This window comes from Dermacentor variabilis, chromosome 4, assembly GCF_050947875.1.
Source record: "Dermacentor variabilis isolate Ectoservices chromosome 4, ASM5094787v1, whole genome shotgun sequence".
NCBI classification, from domain to species: Eukaryota; Metazoa; Arthropoda; class Arachnida; order Ixodida; family Ixodidae; genus Dermacentor; species Dermacentor variabilis.
The window spans coordinates 99,793,623-99,811,956 of NC_134571.1; the positions used below are offsets into that span (position 1 = coordinate 99,793,623).

The 18,334-nt window shown below is 47.5% G+C and overlaps 1 protein-coding gene across 1 annotated transcript; it reads left to right on the forward strand.

Annotated features, from left to right (window-relative positions):
- Nucleotides 1–274: 274 nt before the first annotated feature.
- LOC142579568 (sperm-specific sodium:proton exchanger-like) lies at nt 275–13,262 on the forward strand. The gene is made up of 2 exons (XM_075689918.1): nt 275–9,100; nt 11,133–13,262. Exons 1-2 carry the CDS (start codon nt 5,990–5,992, stop codon nt 11,484–11,486), a joined length of 3,465 nt encoding a protein of 1,154 aa, XP_075546033.1. The 5' UTR covers nt 275–5,989; the 3' UTR covers nt 11,487–13,262.
- Nucleotides 13,263–18,334: the final 5,072 nt, after the last annotated feature.

Below are 18,334 nucleotides of genomic sequence, written 5' to 3' on the forward strand. Positions count from 1 at the left end.
AGAACCAGGTCTAGCCGTGGGAAGGTGGTCACGTATTCGTCGACGTGCCGGGGCCTACGTGAAATAACCGGCGCGTCGGCAACTGAAGAGCACCCTATCCGCCACACAAGAACAGGGGGGGGGGGAAAGGGACCCTTTCCTCCTCTTTCTGCATGGCGGCGACGGTGTTCTATGCAGTCACGTTATCTTGACTCTCTAGCGGCGTCAGCGGCATTCAGCAGTATCAGTCGGTCGCTGCTAGCGCTGGGGGGATGAAAGGGGGGCGGAGCTGGTTACGAGGCCGACGACAACGCCGACGACGACGCGAAACCCAGGAACGGACGCCAAAGAGCTGCGCTCTAAAAAAGCCCTACACAGATTGATGGAGCACAAGAAATCTTCTGCCAGCCACACTTTCAATTCCGCTGTATAGTGACCCCAGTGGAAGCTAAGACTAATCCTGATTGCATAGGACGTGACCTTGCGTTGCGATTTCAGGTACAGTGCTCAGTTGGGTTCAGAATGCCATCACAGCGCGATGACTTTGAAGAGGTGAACTCATCTGAACTTCTATCTATCGTAGCTTGTATGAGATCGGCAGCTACGTGTTGGATTTCGCAGTAGTTGTTCTATTTGGTCCGCATATATAGATTTAGAAAACAAAATATGGTTACCTAAGAGAAGCTTCCAAGTTTCGCCCTTCGTAACAATAGATGTTGCGAAAGCTTATGAAAGCGCAGAGCATAACATTTTACTGAATAAACTTGCTGCCTTAAACCCTCCATCGCATATCATTGATTGTAGGCGGATGCCATTGCATTCTTTGCTTCCGATAAAAATGTTCACGTGCTTCACCAAAAGTTGTAAGCGTATTTAAATCTTCTTATGGTCTGGCTGGATAATTTGCGCATGGTCTTTAACAATAACACAAGGACCTTTCTAGTATTCCTTTCGCATCAATCGGTTTCCTTATCCCTTGTGTATCAGAACCAAATGATTTTGCAGGTATGAGGTACCTGGGAGTGATTTACGACCATGGCCTAGATTGGCGTCCTCGTATAAAAAAACATTGTGAGAAAAGGTGGAATCGCTCTTGGTCGGTTGACAAGAAAATGCAGCAGGAAGTTTGGTATACGTAGGAATACTTAACATTTATCGCGCTTATGTAAGACCTACTCTTTAATTTGGTTCAGCGTTGATATCTGGCTCTTCAATGTGAAAGTTGCAACCTTTATGATAGAGAGACGGGGCCTACGTCAGTGCTTTGGCGTCCCTAAGTATGTTGCGAACTCTGTGCTGTATCAAGAAGCAAACATACCACATTTAGCGTCGAGGTTTCAGCTGCTAGCAGAAAAATATTTTCTTAGAGCATACGAACCCTTTCCCGGGACAAGTGACCCGGTGTTTGTCCCACAACCAGCACTATTTCTTTATTGCATGTGACCAAGATACAAGCTGCTTCAGGTAGTGTTTACGCAGAGACTTTTAGCAAAAATAAACGTTTACCTACGATCACTTCAGTGTGTCACTCCAATAGAGACATGTACAACTTGTAAGTTTGATTACGTCTTTCCAAAGAATGCTAATTTCATAGCCAAACAAACACTAGTCGGAACCTTGAATGAGTAATAATCATCATCAGCCTATTTTATGGCAACTGCAGGTCGAAGGCCTCTCCCTGCGATCTCCAATTACCTCTGTCCTGCGCTAACCGATTCCAACTTGCACTTGCGAATTTCTTAATTTCATCACCCCACCTAATATTCTGTCGTCCTCGACAATCTTCCCTTCTCTTGGCACCCATTCTGTAACCATGATAGACTACCGGTTATGTAACCTATGCATTACATGGCATGCCCATCTCCAATTCTTTCTCTTAATGTCAATTAGAATACCGGCTGCCTCAGTTTGATCTCTGATTCACACCGCTCTCATCGTGTCTCTTAGCGTTACGCCTAACATTCTTCATTGCATCTCTCGCTGCGCGGTTCTTAACTTGTTCTCGAGCTTCTTTGTCAATCTCCAAGTTTCTGCCCCATACGTTAGCACCAGTATAATGTAAATAATTGTACACATTTATTTTGAATGATAGTGGTAAGCTTCCAGTCAGGATCTGACAGTGTCTGCCGTATGCACTTCAACCCACTTTTATTCTACTGTAAGTTTCCTTCTCATGATCATGATCTCATGATCAGGGTCCCCTGTGAGTAATTGACCTAGGTAAACGTACTCCTTCACAGACTCTAGAGGCTGACTGGAGATCATGAACTCTTGTTCGCTTGCCAGGCTACTGAACATTATCTTTGCCTTCTGCATATTAATGTTCAACTCTACTCTTACACTTTCTTGGTTAAGGTCCTCAATCATTTGCAGTAATTCGTCCTCAGTATGGCTGGACAGGACAATGTCATCTGCAAACCGAAGGTTGCTGAGATATTCGCAGTTGATCCTCACTTCCAAGCCTTCTCAGTTTAATAGCCTGAACACTTCTTCCAAGCATGCAGTGAATAGCATTGGAGAGATTGTGTCTCTTTGCCTAAACCCTTTCTTTCTGTCTACTTTTCTTGTGGAGAATCAAGGTAGGTGTGGAATCTTTGTAGACATTTTCCAAGAGGTTTACGCAAGCCTCATGTACTCCTTGATTACGTAATGCCTCTAAAACTGCTGGTATTTCTACTCAATGAAATGCCTTTCCGTAATCTATGAAATCCATATATAGAGACTGTTTGTACGCTGCGGATTTCTCGATTACCTGATTGCTGACATGGATGTGATTCATTGTAGAGCATTCCTTCCTGAAGCTAGCCTGTTTTCTTGGTTGACTGAAGTGTTGCCTATAGTAAAGTGTTGTTCTACTGGAAGTTATCTTGGTGAATATTTTATACAATGCTGGAAATTGGCATCCGTGGACAGTGCAATGTGGTGTTCACGGATGCCGCACAGAAAGATGAGAAGTCGTCGATAGACACTTTCTCTGAAACATTATCATCGAGCTTTGCTATCCGCCTTCCAGATTATGCTCCTATCTATGCAGCCGAATTCATGGCCATTTGCTTGGCGCTATACGAAATTCCGAACAATGTGTCGCGCATAATATTGCGCGCAAACTGCTTGTCAATTCTTACGTCACTAGAAAGCACAAACAATTCACTACTGCTCTGGTCGCTGCATTTTTTCATTCCACGTCATGTTGAAGAAATTCGGTATTTGTGGATGCGTGCACGTTGTGGACTAGCACTTAATGAGAGGCAGACAGCTTGACAAATACAGGGCTTGGTGGGACGGTAGCTTTCTTCATACCCAGCCGTACCCTGCTGGCGGTGACGAGAACCCGAAGACGACAAGTCCCAGATAGAAAAAATGAGCTCCTCCTTGCCGCACCGGATTACGGACATTTAGCGTTCGCTTGGAATGTCCGATCGTGTCCCTCTCGGCAATGCGAAGTTTCGATTACCCTATTATGATGTCGGATACCGCAATTAGATCTGTACATAAGTAAGTGTGGGTTCGCTCCATGGAACCTTTGTGCGTCATGTGGAGATATAGAATCACAGGACTATTTCCTCCTCTTTTGCCGAAAGTATAATTCCGAAAGAAATACCTACTTAGATCAGCCCATATTTCGTGTGGGCAGCTTCCTCTCTTGGTGATTAATATTTTATCTTTTCATGCAAGCATCCTTGGTCGAGCTGGAAAGGAAGTTTGTCAAATTGTATTTGAATATGTCATTGCTACAGGGATGCTAATGTTAAAACGCCTTTTCCTCATCATTAACGCTAGATCGCATTATTTTCATAATCTAGCATCTTCGTCAAAACTGGCATGGCCACTTTTCAAGAAAAAAAGAAAATAACTTATAATCGCTATTATATATATGTAGCTGGTACTGGTCAAAAGTTACCAGGAAAGAAGGAGTTAATATTATGTTTCCATTCCGAACCATGGCCAATCCCCCGCACGTGGGTACGTACCATAAGTTGAAGATAACAATTGCTTTTCATGGCCGCTGTGTATTGATGACACACCTGTACGCCTTCTCGCCAAGCTTGCTGATTGCTGGTAGCATGATGGATTTCCTCGCGGAACTATCTACCGCAGTGCTCGATGAATTTAATCGTAGAATCGGTAATCGTAGAATTTCATACAATTGTTACCCGCCGTGGTTGCTCAGTGGCTATGGTGTTAGGCTGCTGAGCACAAGGTCGCGGGATCGAATCCCGGCCACGGCGGCCGTATTTCGATGGGGGCGAAATGCGAAAACACCCGTGTACTTAGATTTAGGTGCACGTTAAAGAACCCCAGGTGGTCGAAATTTCCGGAGTCCTCCACTACGGCGTGCCTCATAATCAGAAAGTGGTTTTGGCACGTAAAACCCCATAATTTAATTTTTTTCATACTATTGTTGCAGGAAACATTGCGGTGCAAATCGCTAGCGCTTGTGTTCACTTCCTGGGATTATCAACCGTGAAATCTATATTGCTCAGTGCTCGACTGAGCTGCACAAAAAGTGCGTCCGCCATATATTTGTTGTTCTTCTTTCTTGTTTATTGAGTAGTTCTCTTCATCGATGAACACGTCCTTCTTTTTTTTTTCCGTTTTGGGTGAAAGCGCGCGCGTATTTAAAAGAAATGGAAATAGTGCAGAGAGTCGAAGTGGCATTTTGTTAGCGCCCTCATCACCTGCCGAGACAATGAAAGTTCTAACTCGTTTCACTTGCTTCAAGCACTTGTATGCTTCAACTTTATGCGCTTGAATACCACACAAGGCTTGCTTTATTTGACTGCATTTCTCTTTTTTTTCTTAAGTCTAAGGGGCTGCTTTTGCGCGTCTGATGTTGTTGAGGCCGCCCTGGGTAATCAGAACACGTACAGAACCGTAGCGAGCAGTCGAAAACATGCAATTCATCGAGAAAGAAAATTACGCCGTGGGTTAGGAACACGTATAGGGGCTGTGGAAACATGGCTGTTTTCCATCCAAGCAGCCGGACATCCATCTTGGCCACAAGAGAGCACCAGACCAGGGCTTAATAAGACGCGAGGCTTGTTACGTACGGCGTTTTCATTGCCAAGGGGCGAGATGACGGCTGTTGCAACGTTCGCAGCATGTAGGTAAGCATGAGGAAAAGGCTAGGCCCACTTGGCCCAAGAGAAAAAAAAATTCTGGACAACGAGATTTGGTTGAGGTCGCCGACACTGGCGCACTCAATTCGCTGCTCCCTTAGGACGAAATGTATATAGTAAGACAAGGTTTCGAGAATAGCGGGGCTTTGCCTAGAAATACTCTTGTTGGCAGTGGAGCTCCTCGGCAGTTAGCCAGCAACGCAGCAAGATTGCTGCTATAGCATATTTACATATCTATATATCTATATACCTATATAACTTTATACGGCCATTGGTATTAGCATAAGAGTATTACTTGCTTTTGAAGTTCAAAGCACGTTAGTTCGAGCAAATTTTTTTTTAAAAATCGCCTGTTACACCTTCTAGATAAATTTATGGAAAAACGTGGAAATTACCTGTGTAAGAAGTCGTTCAATGAAATATTGGACTTCTCTAAGCAAAAGAACAACAAAGAAAATTGTGGAATTTCGGTGTTTTTGTCCGACCCACGAGAGTACACCGATGCATCAACACCACCAGCTTACTAAACTCTGCGTCTCGTTTCTGTTTGGGCTGTATGACTTCGAGCTAACAATTCTTATTTTGAAGTGGCAGCCGACGCAAGAAACTTATGCAACCGGGTAACCTGCTGTCAACCGACCAAACATAATATATTTTAGAAGTGACGCCAAAATGAAGCCTGTACTGATCGAGACGTGAGTATCCCTCCCGTCAATTTTTAGTCGTGAACAGTGGGCAGTGCTCTGAGCATCAAGGCGGGCGCGATGAAGAAAAGACTGCGTGCTTCCGTGATCTGTCAGTTGCGCGAGCCTACTCGAGCTGCGCGAGCTAGCACGAGCGACCGTTCTGGCTGACTGTCCGACTGCCGAGAAACGAACGAATTGTCCGAGATGAACTCCCTAATCGGCGAAGATGTCGAAGGAGACTACAGCCTCCGCGACCGGCAGTTGAGCGTCGTCATACTGCTGGTGGTGGCTATTGTGGCCGGTTTTGTTCGCGCTCTACGGCGCATCGTTAACATCCCCGTGGTGGCCGTCGTCGTGGCGATCGGCTTCATCGCCGGTCGCTTGGTGAGCAAGTACGATCTCAAGGAGAAGCTGCTGCCGGTCACTGACGCTCAGATACGGGAACTGCTGTTTCTCTATCTGCCCGTGCTCATGTTCACAGCCGCCTTTAACCTGCGCCACCATCTGTTCAAACAGTGCTTCTGGCAGTGCGTTCTAATGGGCTTCGGCGGCCTCGTGTTCAGCACCATGCTTTTCATGCTGTACATGTCCGGCACACGCGACGCCGAGAAGCAGAACCTGGCGGAGACCGTGCTCATCAGCCTGCTGACGTGCTGCGCCGAGCCTATGTTCGTATCAGACCTGGACGTGCTCTCGACGGCTCGCTCCCACATTCTGGAGACGATCGTCATGGGTGAGCCGTTGGTCGGAGTGACTTGCCTGTGGATGGCTTACCGGTTCAGCACTTTACCTGGGAAGATCACCATCTACACCTTCCTCAACACGGTGGCGTGCACGCTGTTCGTGGGGCCAATATTTGGCAATATTTTCGGTCGCGTACTTGCTATGGCCACGATCGCGCTGTCGCAAGATCTACCCGTCTCTTTCATCGTCAACGTTACCAGCGTGGTGGCCACATGGGCGTTTGCCGAGAAGTTCCTGTACGGTGCCGGTATCACCACTGTCGTCTCAATGGGTCTCACTGCCAGTGCCCACTCGGCGGCTACCGTGCACAACCCAGTCGTGCTCAGGAAGTTCTGGATGCTCATGAGGTACGGTTCCAACGTCGTCATCATCTTCCTCTCAGCGTATCGAATCGGACGCGACACGCGTGACTACCTTGGCTGGCACGAGATCATGAGCCCCATCAATGCGTACGTGGCTAAGATCGGAGTGCGCTTTGTGACCACTCTCGTGCTATATCCCCTGCTGGCGTCGGTGGGGTACGACCTGAACTGGCAGCAATGCCTGATAGTGGCGTGGGCGAACTTCAAAGGCGCTATCATGATCGGCCTCGACCTGACCAGGGCCTTCCCCACAGTAAACCTCGAGTTCGCGCTCAAAGAGCAGTTTATACGCATGGGCACTATGTTTCTTGTCCAAGTGCTCAACACTACCACGCTGCCAAAGCTAATGTCGATGCTGGGGCTGCTGTCGCTTTCGGATGTAGAGAGGGCCAACATGAACATGGTAATCATGGCGCTTCGCAACACGTCTCGCGCGTCGACAAATTTTCAGCGTCGTGACAAGAAGTTCTCGGGAGCCGACTGGAAATGGGTCCAAATGCACACTTATATCGACAACCCGTACGCTGGCGCTGAAGAGGAAGAGCGCGCGGAACAGACTGACTCTTACGTTCCCGCACGCGTATACAGGAATGCTGCCGCAAAGAAGGCGAGTGGTTGCATTTTGAGGTTGCAGAAGGTCTGCTACAACAAGCAATATGAAGATGGTATGATCCATAACAAGACAAAAGCCACCATTTTGGCTGCCCTGCAGTATCCGTTGGAGAAGGAAGGCTATCTCGACTACGACATGATGAAACCCTTCATAACCGTCCCTGAATGGATCTACCGACTGAAGGATCTCGTGCAGCGTTTTGCCGGCAACGAGGCTATTGAAAAGCGTCACACCAGATCCAGTCGCTCGCGCACCGATGAAGAGGAGGACGACATAGAAAACGTGACCATGCTTTCCGCTATGCTGAAGGAAGGTTGGTACCACGTACTCGTCGGATTTGTGGCACTTGGTTTCGTGCTTCTACTGAGCGGCCTGGCTCTGTTCATGGTCAAGAAGAATACCGAACCGGCGCACCACGAGCTGCTTCTCTCCATTGTCACCTCTGTGCAGGGCATTTATGTCCTGCTCTACTCTCTCGAGATGGTGTTGCTCGTGTACAATGTGGGTACGCTTCGCGTAGGAAGAGACGTCTGGAAACAACTGGACGTCATAATGTATTTCCTCGTGGTCGCCGAGTTCGTGCTCATCAGCATGGCTTCCGTGCAGAGTGAAAAGCAGGGAAAAGTGTACCCCATTGTCTTGCAGGTCAGCTTCATTACGCTGGTCTCGTGCCGTATCGTCAAGACCCTGCAGAAGCGCGTGGTGCTACTCCTGTGGATATGGGAAGTGCTAGACGGTATCCTGAACCGCAAGCTGTTCTACGCATACGACTTGAGCTGGGCGTACATCACGGCGGAGGATGAGGCCATGGCAAAAGTGTTCCGCTTTGTCACTCAGCCGCACCTGGCCGTCGCCATACGTGAGAACAGCGGCTACAACAAGCTGCAGACGCTGAAAAACGTCGTCGACATCCAACAGCGTTACCCCAACATCGAGGTTGCCACCAAGACACGCCAGGCAGCGCGCAGGATCCTCAACAAAGCGCTCGATGGCCTGAAAGAACTGCACGAGGGTGGTCTGCTGGATGACAAGCAGTTCGGCTTGCTTTTCGGGAACCTGTCCTGGATGATCCAGCGTGCCGACGGCATGCCAACCAACGTCGCTGTGGGGAACGCGGCGTTTAACACGATGCTCAGCGTTCCTTGGCTTACGCATGACGTTGTGCCCAGACTGCTACAGTCCTTCTACCAGTACCTGAAGGAAGGCGAGCTCCTCGTGGAAAAGAACAACATGCATGACTGCGTCTTCATCATTTGCTCGGGCATCGTGCGTGTGAGTGGATGCAACGAGGAACCCTGGGCAAACCCAGTGCACCTGGCCAACTCGGATTCGACGCACTTCTACTTCTGCGAGGGCGCCTTCCAGGACTATCTGGTAGCTCCGGACACGCTCGGGCTTCTAGGCTTCCTGACGGCCATGCCTTCTGTGTGCCAGTGCGTCTGCGAGACGGACGTCGAAATGTGCTGCATCCCCATGGAAGAGATGACCTCGCTGGTGGAGCAGTACCCCGAGGCGCCAAGTCTCGTGTACCGTATGTGGTTCAGTGTCGCCATCCGCGTGGGCCTGGCTGTACTGGTCAACCAGAAGCGGTACCAGGTGAGAATGCGGCGAGATACCGTCTAAAATTGGGGCCCTTGAGAATTTCTTGCATAGTCACCTTGGAAACTGCGCACAAAAATGTGACTTGAAAACACATTTTGTCTGGAAGTCGTGCACTTTTTTAAGTTAGTCAAGCTTTTATAGTAGTGGAGCATTCTTTATCTGGGGGGGGGGGGGAAGCCCTCCTGACAGTCATTTCAAAAAAATTTCTTCTCGTAATAGTCTGCGGCTTCTATTAAAATGACAAGACACACAAGGCGGTCAATAATGATGTTGCATTGCCGATGTACCATGTGTCCAGGCTAACGTTAGCCAAGCTCTACAAGGAAATAAATTGTAAAAACAGTGCAAGATACCAGTGTAAGAACTGCGCTGTTCAGTCATCAGGCCTATGACGACCGCGCACCGTAGGTCTTAAAATCGTATCTTGCAGTGTGTTTTTTCAAGCATTTTTTCTTTCAACAGCTTGGCTAACCGTAACTGTGACCATAGAGTTTATACAATTACTAGAGGGAACTGTGGCGCTAGTGACTACGAGAGCTACAAGTAGGTCAGTTCAGCCAGCATGGAAATGATAGCTAGTGTACGGATTTGCCTAAACTTCGTCCTTCTGGCTTTAAATGGATTCGGGACTTTGCAAAGTGACAATCTTCAATAAAGCACTGCGCGCATACTCAGTGCATACGCACCACAGATCAGCAGACTACCTTGCACGCCATACGCTAGTCTGAATAAGACATACAGTCGCACTTCCAGAACTACCAAATTATCCCCAGTCATCGCCCTTAGTCGATGCATATTCTAAGCCTACTTAAGCCATCCACCTGATAAAATACGTCCTTGATAGAAGTTGAGTGGTAATAAATCGGGATATTGCGGTAATCATGGCAGCACGCGACACAGGTTGCCTCAGCTTGTATGTGACAAACATTGGCGCCTGTAAATAGCTCCTGGAGCTCATGTTTTGTAGAGACATGTAGTCTTGTTTTCTTGAAGGATGGACTCAAACTTTGAGTGGACAGAATTAATAGTACGCTCACGGGATGCGACGGTTGCACCGTTTCGCTCCTATGGGCATGTGCGCGCACATTCTCACCCTTTTGCGTTGATCGACCCGCACTGTCTGACACACCACCTCCAACACGCTTCGAGCGTGGAGAAGCTAAGTGTGTTTTCGTCGACCGCCAAAGAACCGCTGGCTCTTCCCAGTTTGCTTTAGTATGCATTGCATGATAGGCCAGAGGTGGCAACTCGTGGATTCAGCTCTACAATTACCTCTAATAGGTTTTCTTTTAAACGACACTACGACCAGGCGGCCCCAGCAATTGCCAAGCATAAGGTGTACACCTTGTGTCATTGTTCGATCTATCCCTCGTGGAAGCGGCATGCTTCACTGCACAGAGGACAAAACGACTTCCAGTGGCCTGCCAATCGCGCACCGCACGTTCATAAGCAAATTACCCTGATTAAGGTATGGGAAGCGGAGACGCACTGGATAGCCCACCCGTCTCACGACCTAGGCGAACGTGCATGCCTTGAAATTGCCTTGGAATTTCTGCACGGACACGTTCATATAAAATGAAGCACGTGAGGGCCATCTCTATACTCGCAGACAACTTCCTGTGGCAGTGAACGGAAAGCTACGCAGAGGCAAGGCGCGCCCATGCTCCCGAAAGCAGTGGCATATTTAATTTAGTCTTACGTCGGGAAGAGAAAAACGTTAATACAGGAAAATAAGAGAATACACCACAGAGTGGTAAATTTGGCTTATTTTTCTGCTTTTCTCTACCCCAGTTGGTCAAATGCGTAACCGTCGCACGTGGAATAAATACGCTGTTAAGTAGTATATGTTCCAAGAAACCGAGAGCGCTGTCATACTTCTCTGGACTGGTTGGCGTAGTAACACGTGCAGACGCTCCGCTCTGTAGCTTTCCCTTCATTGCCACAGAGTCGTCCGCAAGCTTTTTTTCCTGTGAAAATGTTCCTGCTAAGAGGCCTGTCCGTAACTACATCGGCCATAAACATACAGGAATGGACGCACGACAAGCTGAAGCGGTTCCTGGAGAACGGGATCATGCCCAACCTGTACTACGCCATCGACTTCGCGCTCGACGAGGCGGTGTTGGACGTGATCCTGATCCAGGGAGTCGTCCAGTGCTCGAAGACGCAGGAGCTCTACACGGGCCCAACGTACATCCCGAGCAACGTGCGAGAGATGAACCTGCCGGGTAGCCCGTCGGCACGCGCGCGGCCCATCATGCTCATGACCACGATCATGCGCTACCACCTGCCGAGTGACCTGGACTGGTTCCACCAGCCGCTCACTCACTACGATTACAAGAAGCAGCGAGCTTATTCCATGGCAGTCTCTCGCCCTGGCTAAGGCCAAGTTCGTTGACCCGGACTCGCTTCCTCCTTGATGCCGTCAACGCCACGTCACTCTTCATCTGTCAATCGCTTCACTCGCTCAGGCTACTTCAGAACGTGCACACAGAACGCGCACGGACTCGGTCAAACAGGTCGCTTTGATTGTTCGCCCATTTCCGTAACCGCAACGCCACCGCATCATTATTTTACGCAATCGCGCTCGTATAATCGTTGCACTATAGTGCCGGAAAGGTCGTGCTCTTCGCTTGGTTTGCCTCTACAAAAGTGACATCTGAGCTCTCGCGCCGACAGCGTAATCCCCCACCTTACAGCTGTTCGGAATCATTCGGCCTCAGCAATAAATCCACGGGTGTGTCTACACTGGCCAATCTGCGTTAGCGCGTTTACAGGGTCTGCGCGTTTCGGCATGCCAAACATGCTACCAGTACGGGCGATTACGGAACTTTGCCGCCTGTTCGCCAATCCAGGCCGAAAATCGATTTGGCTTCGTGCTACGGTGAGTGGACTTCCGACTTTCAAGAAAATAAAATTACTCAAGAAGCTAACAGCCGGCAAGCGATGGCGCTTGTCAGCTATGATACACGCGTCATAATACTTCCAAGCGCATTGGAGCAAAAGGGCGCCTATAGTTTGGTCTGGAAGCAGTCGAAGAAATTGAAACACTTCGACTGTATGCGGTCACCCTTTCGTGATCAAGTTGTGGCAGAGCATAAACTATTATGCTGAGTGCTGTTTAAACGTGGCGTGCGCAAAAGCGTTTATTAAACTGAAAGAAGTGGTGGGGCGCCTCGCAGAGTTTGTTGTTCTAGTGCATGCTTACTCTTAGTTTCTTTTAAGGAGGAGGGCTGATGCGTATGAACGCTCACTGTCTCAAAAGGAATTTGTATTCGGCCTCAAGGCTTCCTTATCGGAGCTAGCGAGAGCGGTCTAATTTAAAAGCCGTAAACTGATGGTTTTATACGGAGTTTCATATAGTGGCATAGGTACACCACCGGTGACAGCAGGTGATACACGTCCAGGCATTCGCTGAAGTCGTCCGCGAGGTGTAGGGAGAGCGTATATCCAAATTAAGGGCCGCCGTCTGTAGGCCTTCTTTACAAGCTCGAGCAATGTTTTCGATAACGGCGCTCAATGCCACAGTTTGTAATCAAGTTGGAGTTTAGTACATATTTTTATCTACGTAGGTGAACGCGGAAACTATGCGACTTATTAGCCTTCTTCAAGACCTGTCGAGGTATTCAAGTGTACAGCCGCGACAATTCCAACGTTACAGCAGTGACGTGACAGGTTGATTCTACGTGAGGAAAAATAAAGAAAAGGCTCGCCACCTCACTGCAGGCATTAAGCCGCGAGGTAGACAACTCAAAGACAAAAAGGCACCTGATGCAAAGAAGGAAGAGGACGATACAAGTAACTATAGAAGGCGAACTATGCGCGCATTATCTCAAATCCGTATCTTCCTCATCTGTGCACATGCGCATCTCGGAGCGCTTCACGGCCTCTGTACGTGTTTGGAATTCTGTATGCGCCAATATTTCCCGACTCGGTGTAGTCTGTGGTGCAGCTTGTCCCCGCCTTAAGTCTCTGTATACTTATAGGTCCATATGCAAGCTATATTTACACTTAATGGAAAATTCGTAGCTAGATTTTTCAAACATACGTTCTTTACAGTATTTCTTATACAGTATTTCGTTTATTAATGCAACCATTACTTAAAAAGGAATAGTCACAATTATAGCGTGACGAAATGACTTCATTTTATTCTCGTTTCAATAATAATAATAATTATAATGATAATAATAAACCGCACGGTTCCTGTTTTTATTTTTCCAGTTCATTACTAGAAGCTGTATGTTTCACCTGTGCATACGAACACCCACTTCCTGGCCCGTTCTTTATTTATGTTACCTGTTGTGTTCTGAAGGCTCACAATCATCATCACTGAGTCATTGGCACGACCACACAACGCTAACGGCAGATAAGCTGGTCCGCAGTCTAGAATAAGTGTTTGATGAGCACGTTTTCTTAAAAAGTTCTTCGTTGATGCAGCCCTTTCCCAACGGAGATTTCAGTTCTTCTTTACAAGGGCCATGTTTGCTGAGCTTTTTGTTCGTAAGCACTGCTAGATTTGGCCAGCCACCTTCGGTAATATATTAAACACAAAGATTGGCCGGCACCACTTGTTAAGAGCCGCTCTTGCGTAAAATCTAATATTTCAGCCTTGTCTGAGGAGGTTGAAAGTATGTCGCATATGCGTGCCGAGGTGCCTTTCTCACGCTGTAAACGGGCGAAATAATATTTTCTGCAAGTGGCAGCAGACGAAAAGGGAATAGACACAGATAGCTGTAACAAGGAGGAAATCATGTGATACTTTTCAACATTATATTAGCCTGATGGTATTAGAGACTGTCTGAGCGTACATTCAGTTTTCCCCACCTTCAAGTTCGCTTTTCATTCGTTTTCATTTATTAGTGGTCGCTTGTAAGCGTAACATCTCCGTTCACCAACTTGGAACTGAATTTAGGGACATGTCCTTAGGGGTTGCTTAATTTTTAACTTTCAAGATCAATGTTTGCGCACATATTTCAAGAACGTGGGCTAGTAAGTCCGCTTGGATTTAAGCATTGGTTTGTCACATTACTCTAACAGGTTTATGCATTCTGCCGCCATATTACCAGTTCAGATTAACGCAGAAGAGCTTCGCCCTCCTCGTTCTACACCATTTGCAGTCGTTCATTTATACAGTCGTGCTACTCTCACTCGTAACTTAACTAAACCCATCCCAAACCCCAGTTAAAGGCTCAATTGCCACGCTGGTCGGCAAACACTGATGTGGCAGGATATCACAGAAGGGCCTGAGAGTGAACAGTGTTTGCCGTATAGGACAAACTCGCAAGGAGTTTGTCCTATTTCCTTGTTTTCTGAGCCGGACACGTTTGCCGGGTCAGTTGCTTGGGGCTTAGGTTTCCGGGAGGTTGGGGGGGGGGGGGCAGCACGACTTCAGTCAACGGCAGCACGACGTCAGGCCAAGCCTTGTCGTCACATCGTGGGTTGTCACTTCTAGGTTACTTTGTCGCTTGCGGTAGATTTCATTCGGTGCCTCCTCCAGCGCGCTCTCCATATCGTCATTGAGTTCGCCAGATCGTGTTCGGAACTCTAGATTCCGCTGCTCACTTGCTAAATGTTAATTAGATAATGCGACTAACATTCACATACATTAATATGCGCGTGGTGTGACCGAATTCACGAATCCAGTTCTTAGGTGCACTTCATCTTCTGCATTCATTAACTTACGTTAATTTAAAGTCATCAGAATGCTAGCGGCAGAAAATCTTAGCTACCGACTGATAGACAGTGGTGGGTGCGACCGTTTAACTCTTGCAGTGAGTACCCTTGTGCCGCTATCCAGTGAGCGAACCGCATATTGTGTATGGGTACGGAATGAGCACCGGCAGCGCAAGATTAATTTCAAGAGATCCTGTTGCCTTAAACAACGACGTTGCAGTTGTCATACGACGGCATATAAATCAGCCTTATTTGTGCTCAGTGGCGCGTCTTGTTGCGACATACTTGCATCACAGGGAAGGAAGGCATTCTGACCCTTATTGGTTTACCGTGGTTCGCGTCTTCTGCGGTATTTTCGTACAAGGGCAATGCTCCCTGCGCGAAGCACGACTCAATAAACCAATATGCGGGGTAAGCGTACCCTCATTTACTCACGCAATTCGGTTATGCCTTTGGAGACTGCACAGTTGGAGCCTCTGTTTGAAACACGATTCCGGGTGGCGAATAAAGGAATCGTGCCCCACCCAGCCTTGGCATTGAAGTCGCCCATCAGTATAGTGTATATTGTTTTGACTTCACCCATCGCCGATTGCACGTCTTCATAGAAGCTTTCGTCTTCCTGGTCATCATGGCTGGATGTAGGGGCGTAGACCTGTACAACCTTCATTTTGTACCTCTTATTAAGTTTCACAACAAGACCTGCCACCCTCTCGTTAATGCTATAGAATTCCTGTATGTTACCAGCTATATTCTTATTAATCAGGAATCCCACTCCTAGTTCTCGTCTCTCCGCTAAGCCCCGGTAGCACTGGACGTGCCCGCTTTTTAGCACTGTATATGCTTCTTTTGGCCTCCTAACTTAACTGAGCCATATTATATCCCATTTACTGCCCTCTAATTCCTCCAATAGCACTGCTAAGCTCGCCTCACTAGATCATGTTCTCACGTTAAACGTTGCCAGGTTCAGATTCCAATGGCGGCCTGTCCGGACGTACGGGGCAGAAACCTGGAGGCTTACAAAAAGGGTTCTATTAAATTGAGGACGACGCAACGAGCTATGGAAAGAAGAATGATAGGTGTAACGTTAAGGGATAAGAAAAGAGCAGATTGGGTGAGGGAACAAACGCGAGTTAATGATATCTTACTTGAAATCAAGAAAAAGAAATGGGCATGGGCAGGACACGTAATGAGGAGGGAAGATAACCGATGGTCATTAAGAGTTACGGAATGGATTCCAAGGGAAGGAAAGCGTAGCAGAGGGCGGAAGAAGGTTAGATGGGCGGATGAGATTAAGAAGTTTGCAGGGACAACATGGCCACAATTAGTACATGACCGGGGTAGTTGGAGAAGTATGGGAGAGGCCTTTGCCCTGCAGTGGGCGTAACCAGACTGATGATGATGATGATGATGATGATGATGATGATGCCCCACCCAGCCGGTTGCAATTAACTGTTGTGTAGTAAGAAAGGCTACTCTGGAGAAAAGTTTTTGGACATAGCGACTGCGCTTAACATTCCCTTAGTGTAAGGGAACAGTAGGTGCCATTATATGGAGCGCCATTATGTACAGGAATTTCCCTCGCGTGCGCCGCCGTCCGAATGTGGCCTATTAAAGGAAAATATGTCTCAAGTGCGCTTTCAAGGCTTCCCACGCATTTCTTCCGGGCGCAATTTTTCCCCAGCACAATCCTATTGCCCGCACCCGAAACGCAGAGTGGTGCAACCGCTTTGCTCCTCGCTCTCGTCCCGACATTTTCTTATATTTATAATGCGTCGTTCACCGAACTACGTGTTCTATAGTTTCCTTTTCATTGTTCGAAACGACACGCTTGAGATTCGTATGCGGAAGCGACTTCGCGGGAAAAGAAACATTTTATTCTTGAGATTGCGGGGAGAGAAAGGGAACCTGATCCCTTTTAAAGAACGACGATGGTGAAATTCTATGACGACTGCGGAAATGCCGCCTGAACGCAGCTTTGTATAAGCGCGACATTTGTATTTGCTAGTGAAGCTTACAGCTGGCTTCTTGGAGGTTCCTTTGTTTTGTACTGAAAAAAAAAACGATGTTTATAAGAAAACTATGAAGAAGAAAAACAGGACGCATTGAAAAGCTTTGCGTGGTAATTACGACCATTTCGTGAATTGCGTTTTCAAGAGTCGTTCGCGATGACATGTGGAGAAAGGATGCCATCCGACTTTTATTCTGTCCTCTCCTCCCTCCAGAGTGCTTTAAAATGTTCTTTCTTTATATAGCAGTCAGTCTACGTTATCTGCGTGGCCGTAGAAGTTGCTGCAGGATACCGTGCTCCGCATTGAAAACTGCAATTACATATTATTGACGCTAATTACGTGATGGACTGACCTTATAGAGCCTGTTAATGGCCTACTGCTAATAAGACACCGCTGGCGCGGTAATGGCAATCGGGCAAGTTGGTCTAAATTTAACAGCCATATTAACGTAGTGATGAAAAACTTGTGGCCGCCTACGTGCAAACTGAAACAGATTTATTCAAAATTGTTTCGTTGAACAGCGATGAAGGCAACCGTTCAACGAAAAACAGTCCTTATGAACAAATCTGCTTGTGCATTCGCCCCTTTGCATTCGCCCCTTTGATTCTTTTGCAAATGGCGTGGATGGCGACATTGTCGATGTAAATGTGCCAACCAAGAATCCGCAAATTTGTTTTTTTTGCTCGCACATTAATCACACGATCTTAAAAGCGCTCTTGGGAAACCTTTGGCTCGTGTGTTTTGGAGCGCTTTAAGTATTTCGAAGAAGACGCTCGCCGATTTTTTATAGTAAATAATGGGGAAATCTTTCAGCCCCGTAAGGACTGCGGCAGCATTAGGCACATATGCGTTATACGCCGTTACACGCCCCGTCTCAAAATCACGCCAGTGCTCGGCAACATAATTGAGGATTGGCCACAGCGTTCCTTATCTCAATTATTTGACTTGTTGCGGCAGGAAATTGCGTTTTCGCGGTAAAATGTTGCGTCATTACTTTCGCCTTCCTTCCGACCTTACGTTTCACCGCCAACGTTTCTTTTTACTTATTTGGTGATTTTTCTGCTTGAATTGTTTTGCCTCCGCTTGCACGCAAGAAGCCCCACAAGAAAAGTTAAGGTAAGAGTTGGAGGATGTTGTAACAAGAGTAAAAGAGTGAAGGCTCATTCGGTGAATGAATGTCCTGTCAAAGGGCGAGCGGTAATCAAAGAGGAAATGGATTCGGGTAAGGGCCTGCCGCACTGGCTTGGCGGCTTAATGACACGATCGACTAATGGAGGCATCCCACCGCCAGTAATACGGAAGCCATTTGATGAACTCTGCGCGTGACGTTTCCATTCCCCAGTTATTGTTAGCTAAAAGGCCAACTGAGTTTTCTGCCCGCGGCTGCCAGGAGACGAATAGCAAAGCGGAGGCTATACATGAAAGCAAAACAGGCGCCCGACTTTGCGTCTTCTACATTTTGTAGCGAGCTAAAGAAACGTTGCGACGAAAAACGGCTATATAGCAGCTTCAGAGAGAGTGCTCCATTAGACCTTCTCCTTTTTTTTTG

What these genes read in the sequence shown, in the direction of transcription:
- LOC142579568 (XM_075689918.1), top strand. Translation starts at nt 5,990, where the DNA reads ATGAACTCCCTAATCGGCGAAGATGTCGAAGGAGACTACAGCCTCCGC. An exon ending in TCAACCAGAAGCGGTACCAG is followed by an intron (nt 9,101 to 11,132) that starts GTGAGAATGCGG and finishes ATAAACATACAG; the next exon opens with GAATGGACGCACGACAAGCT.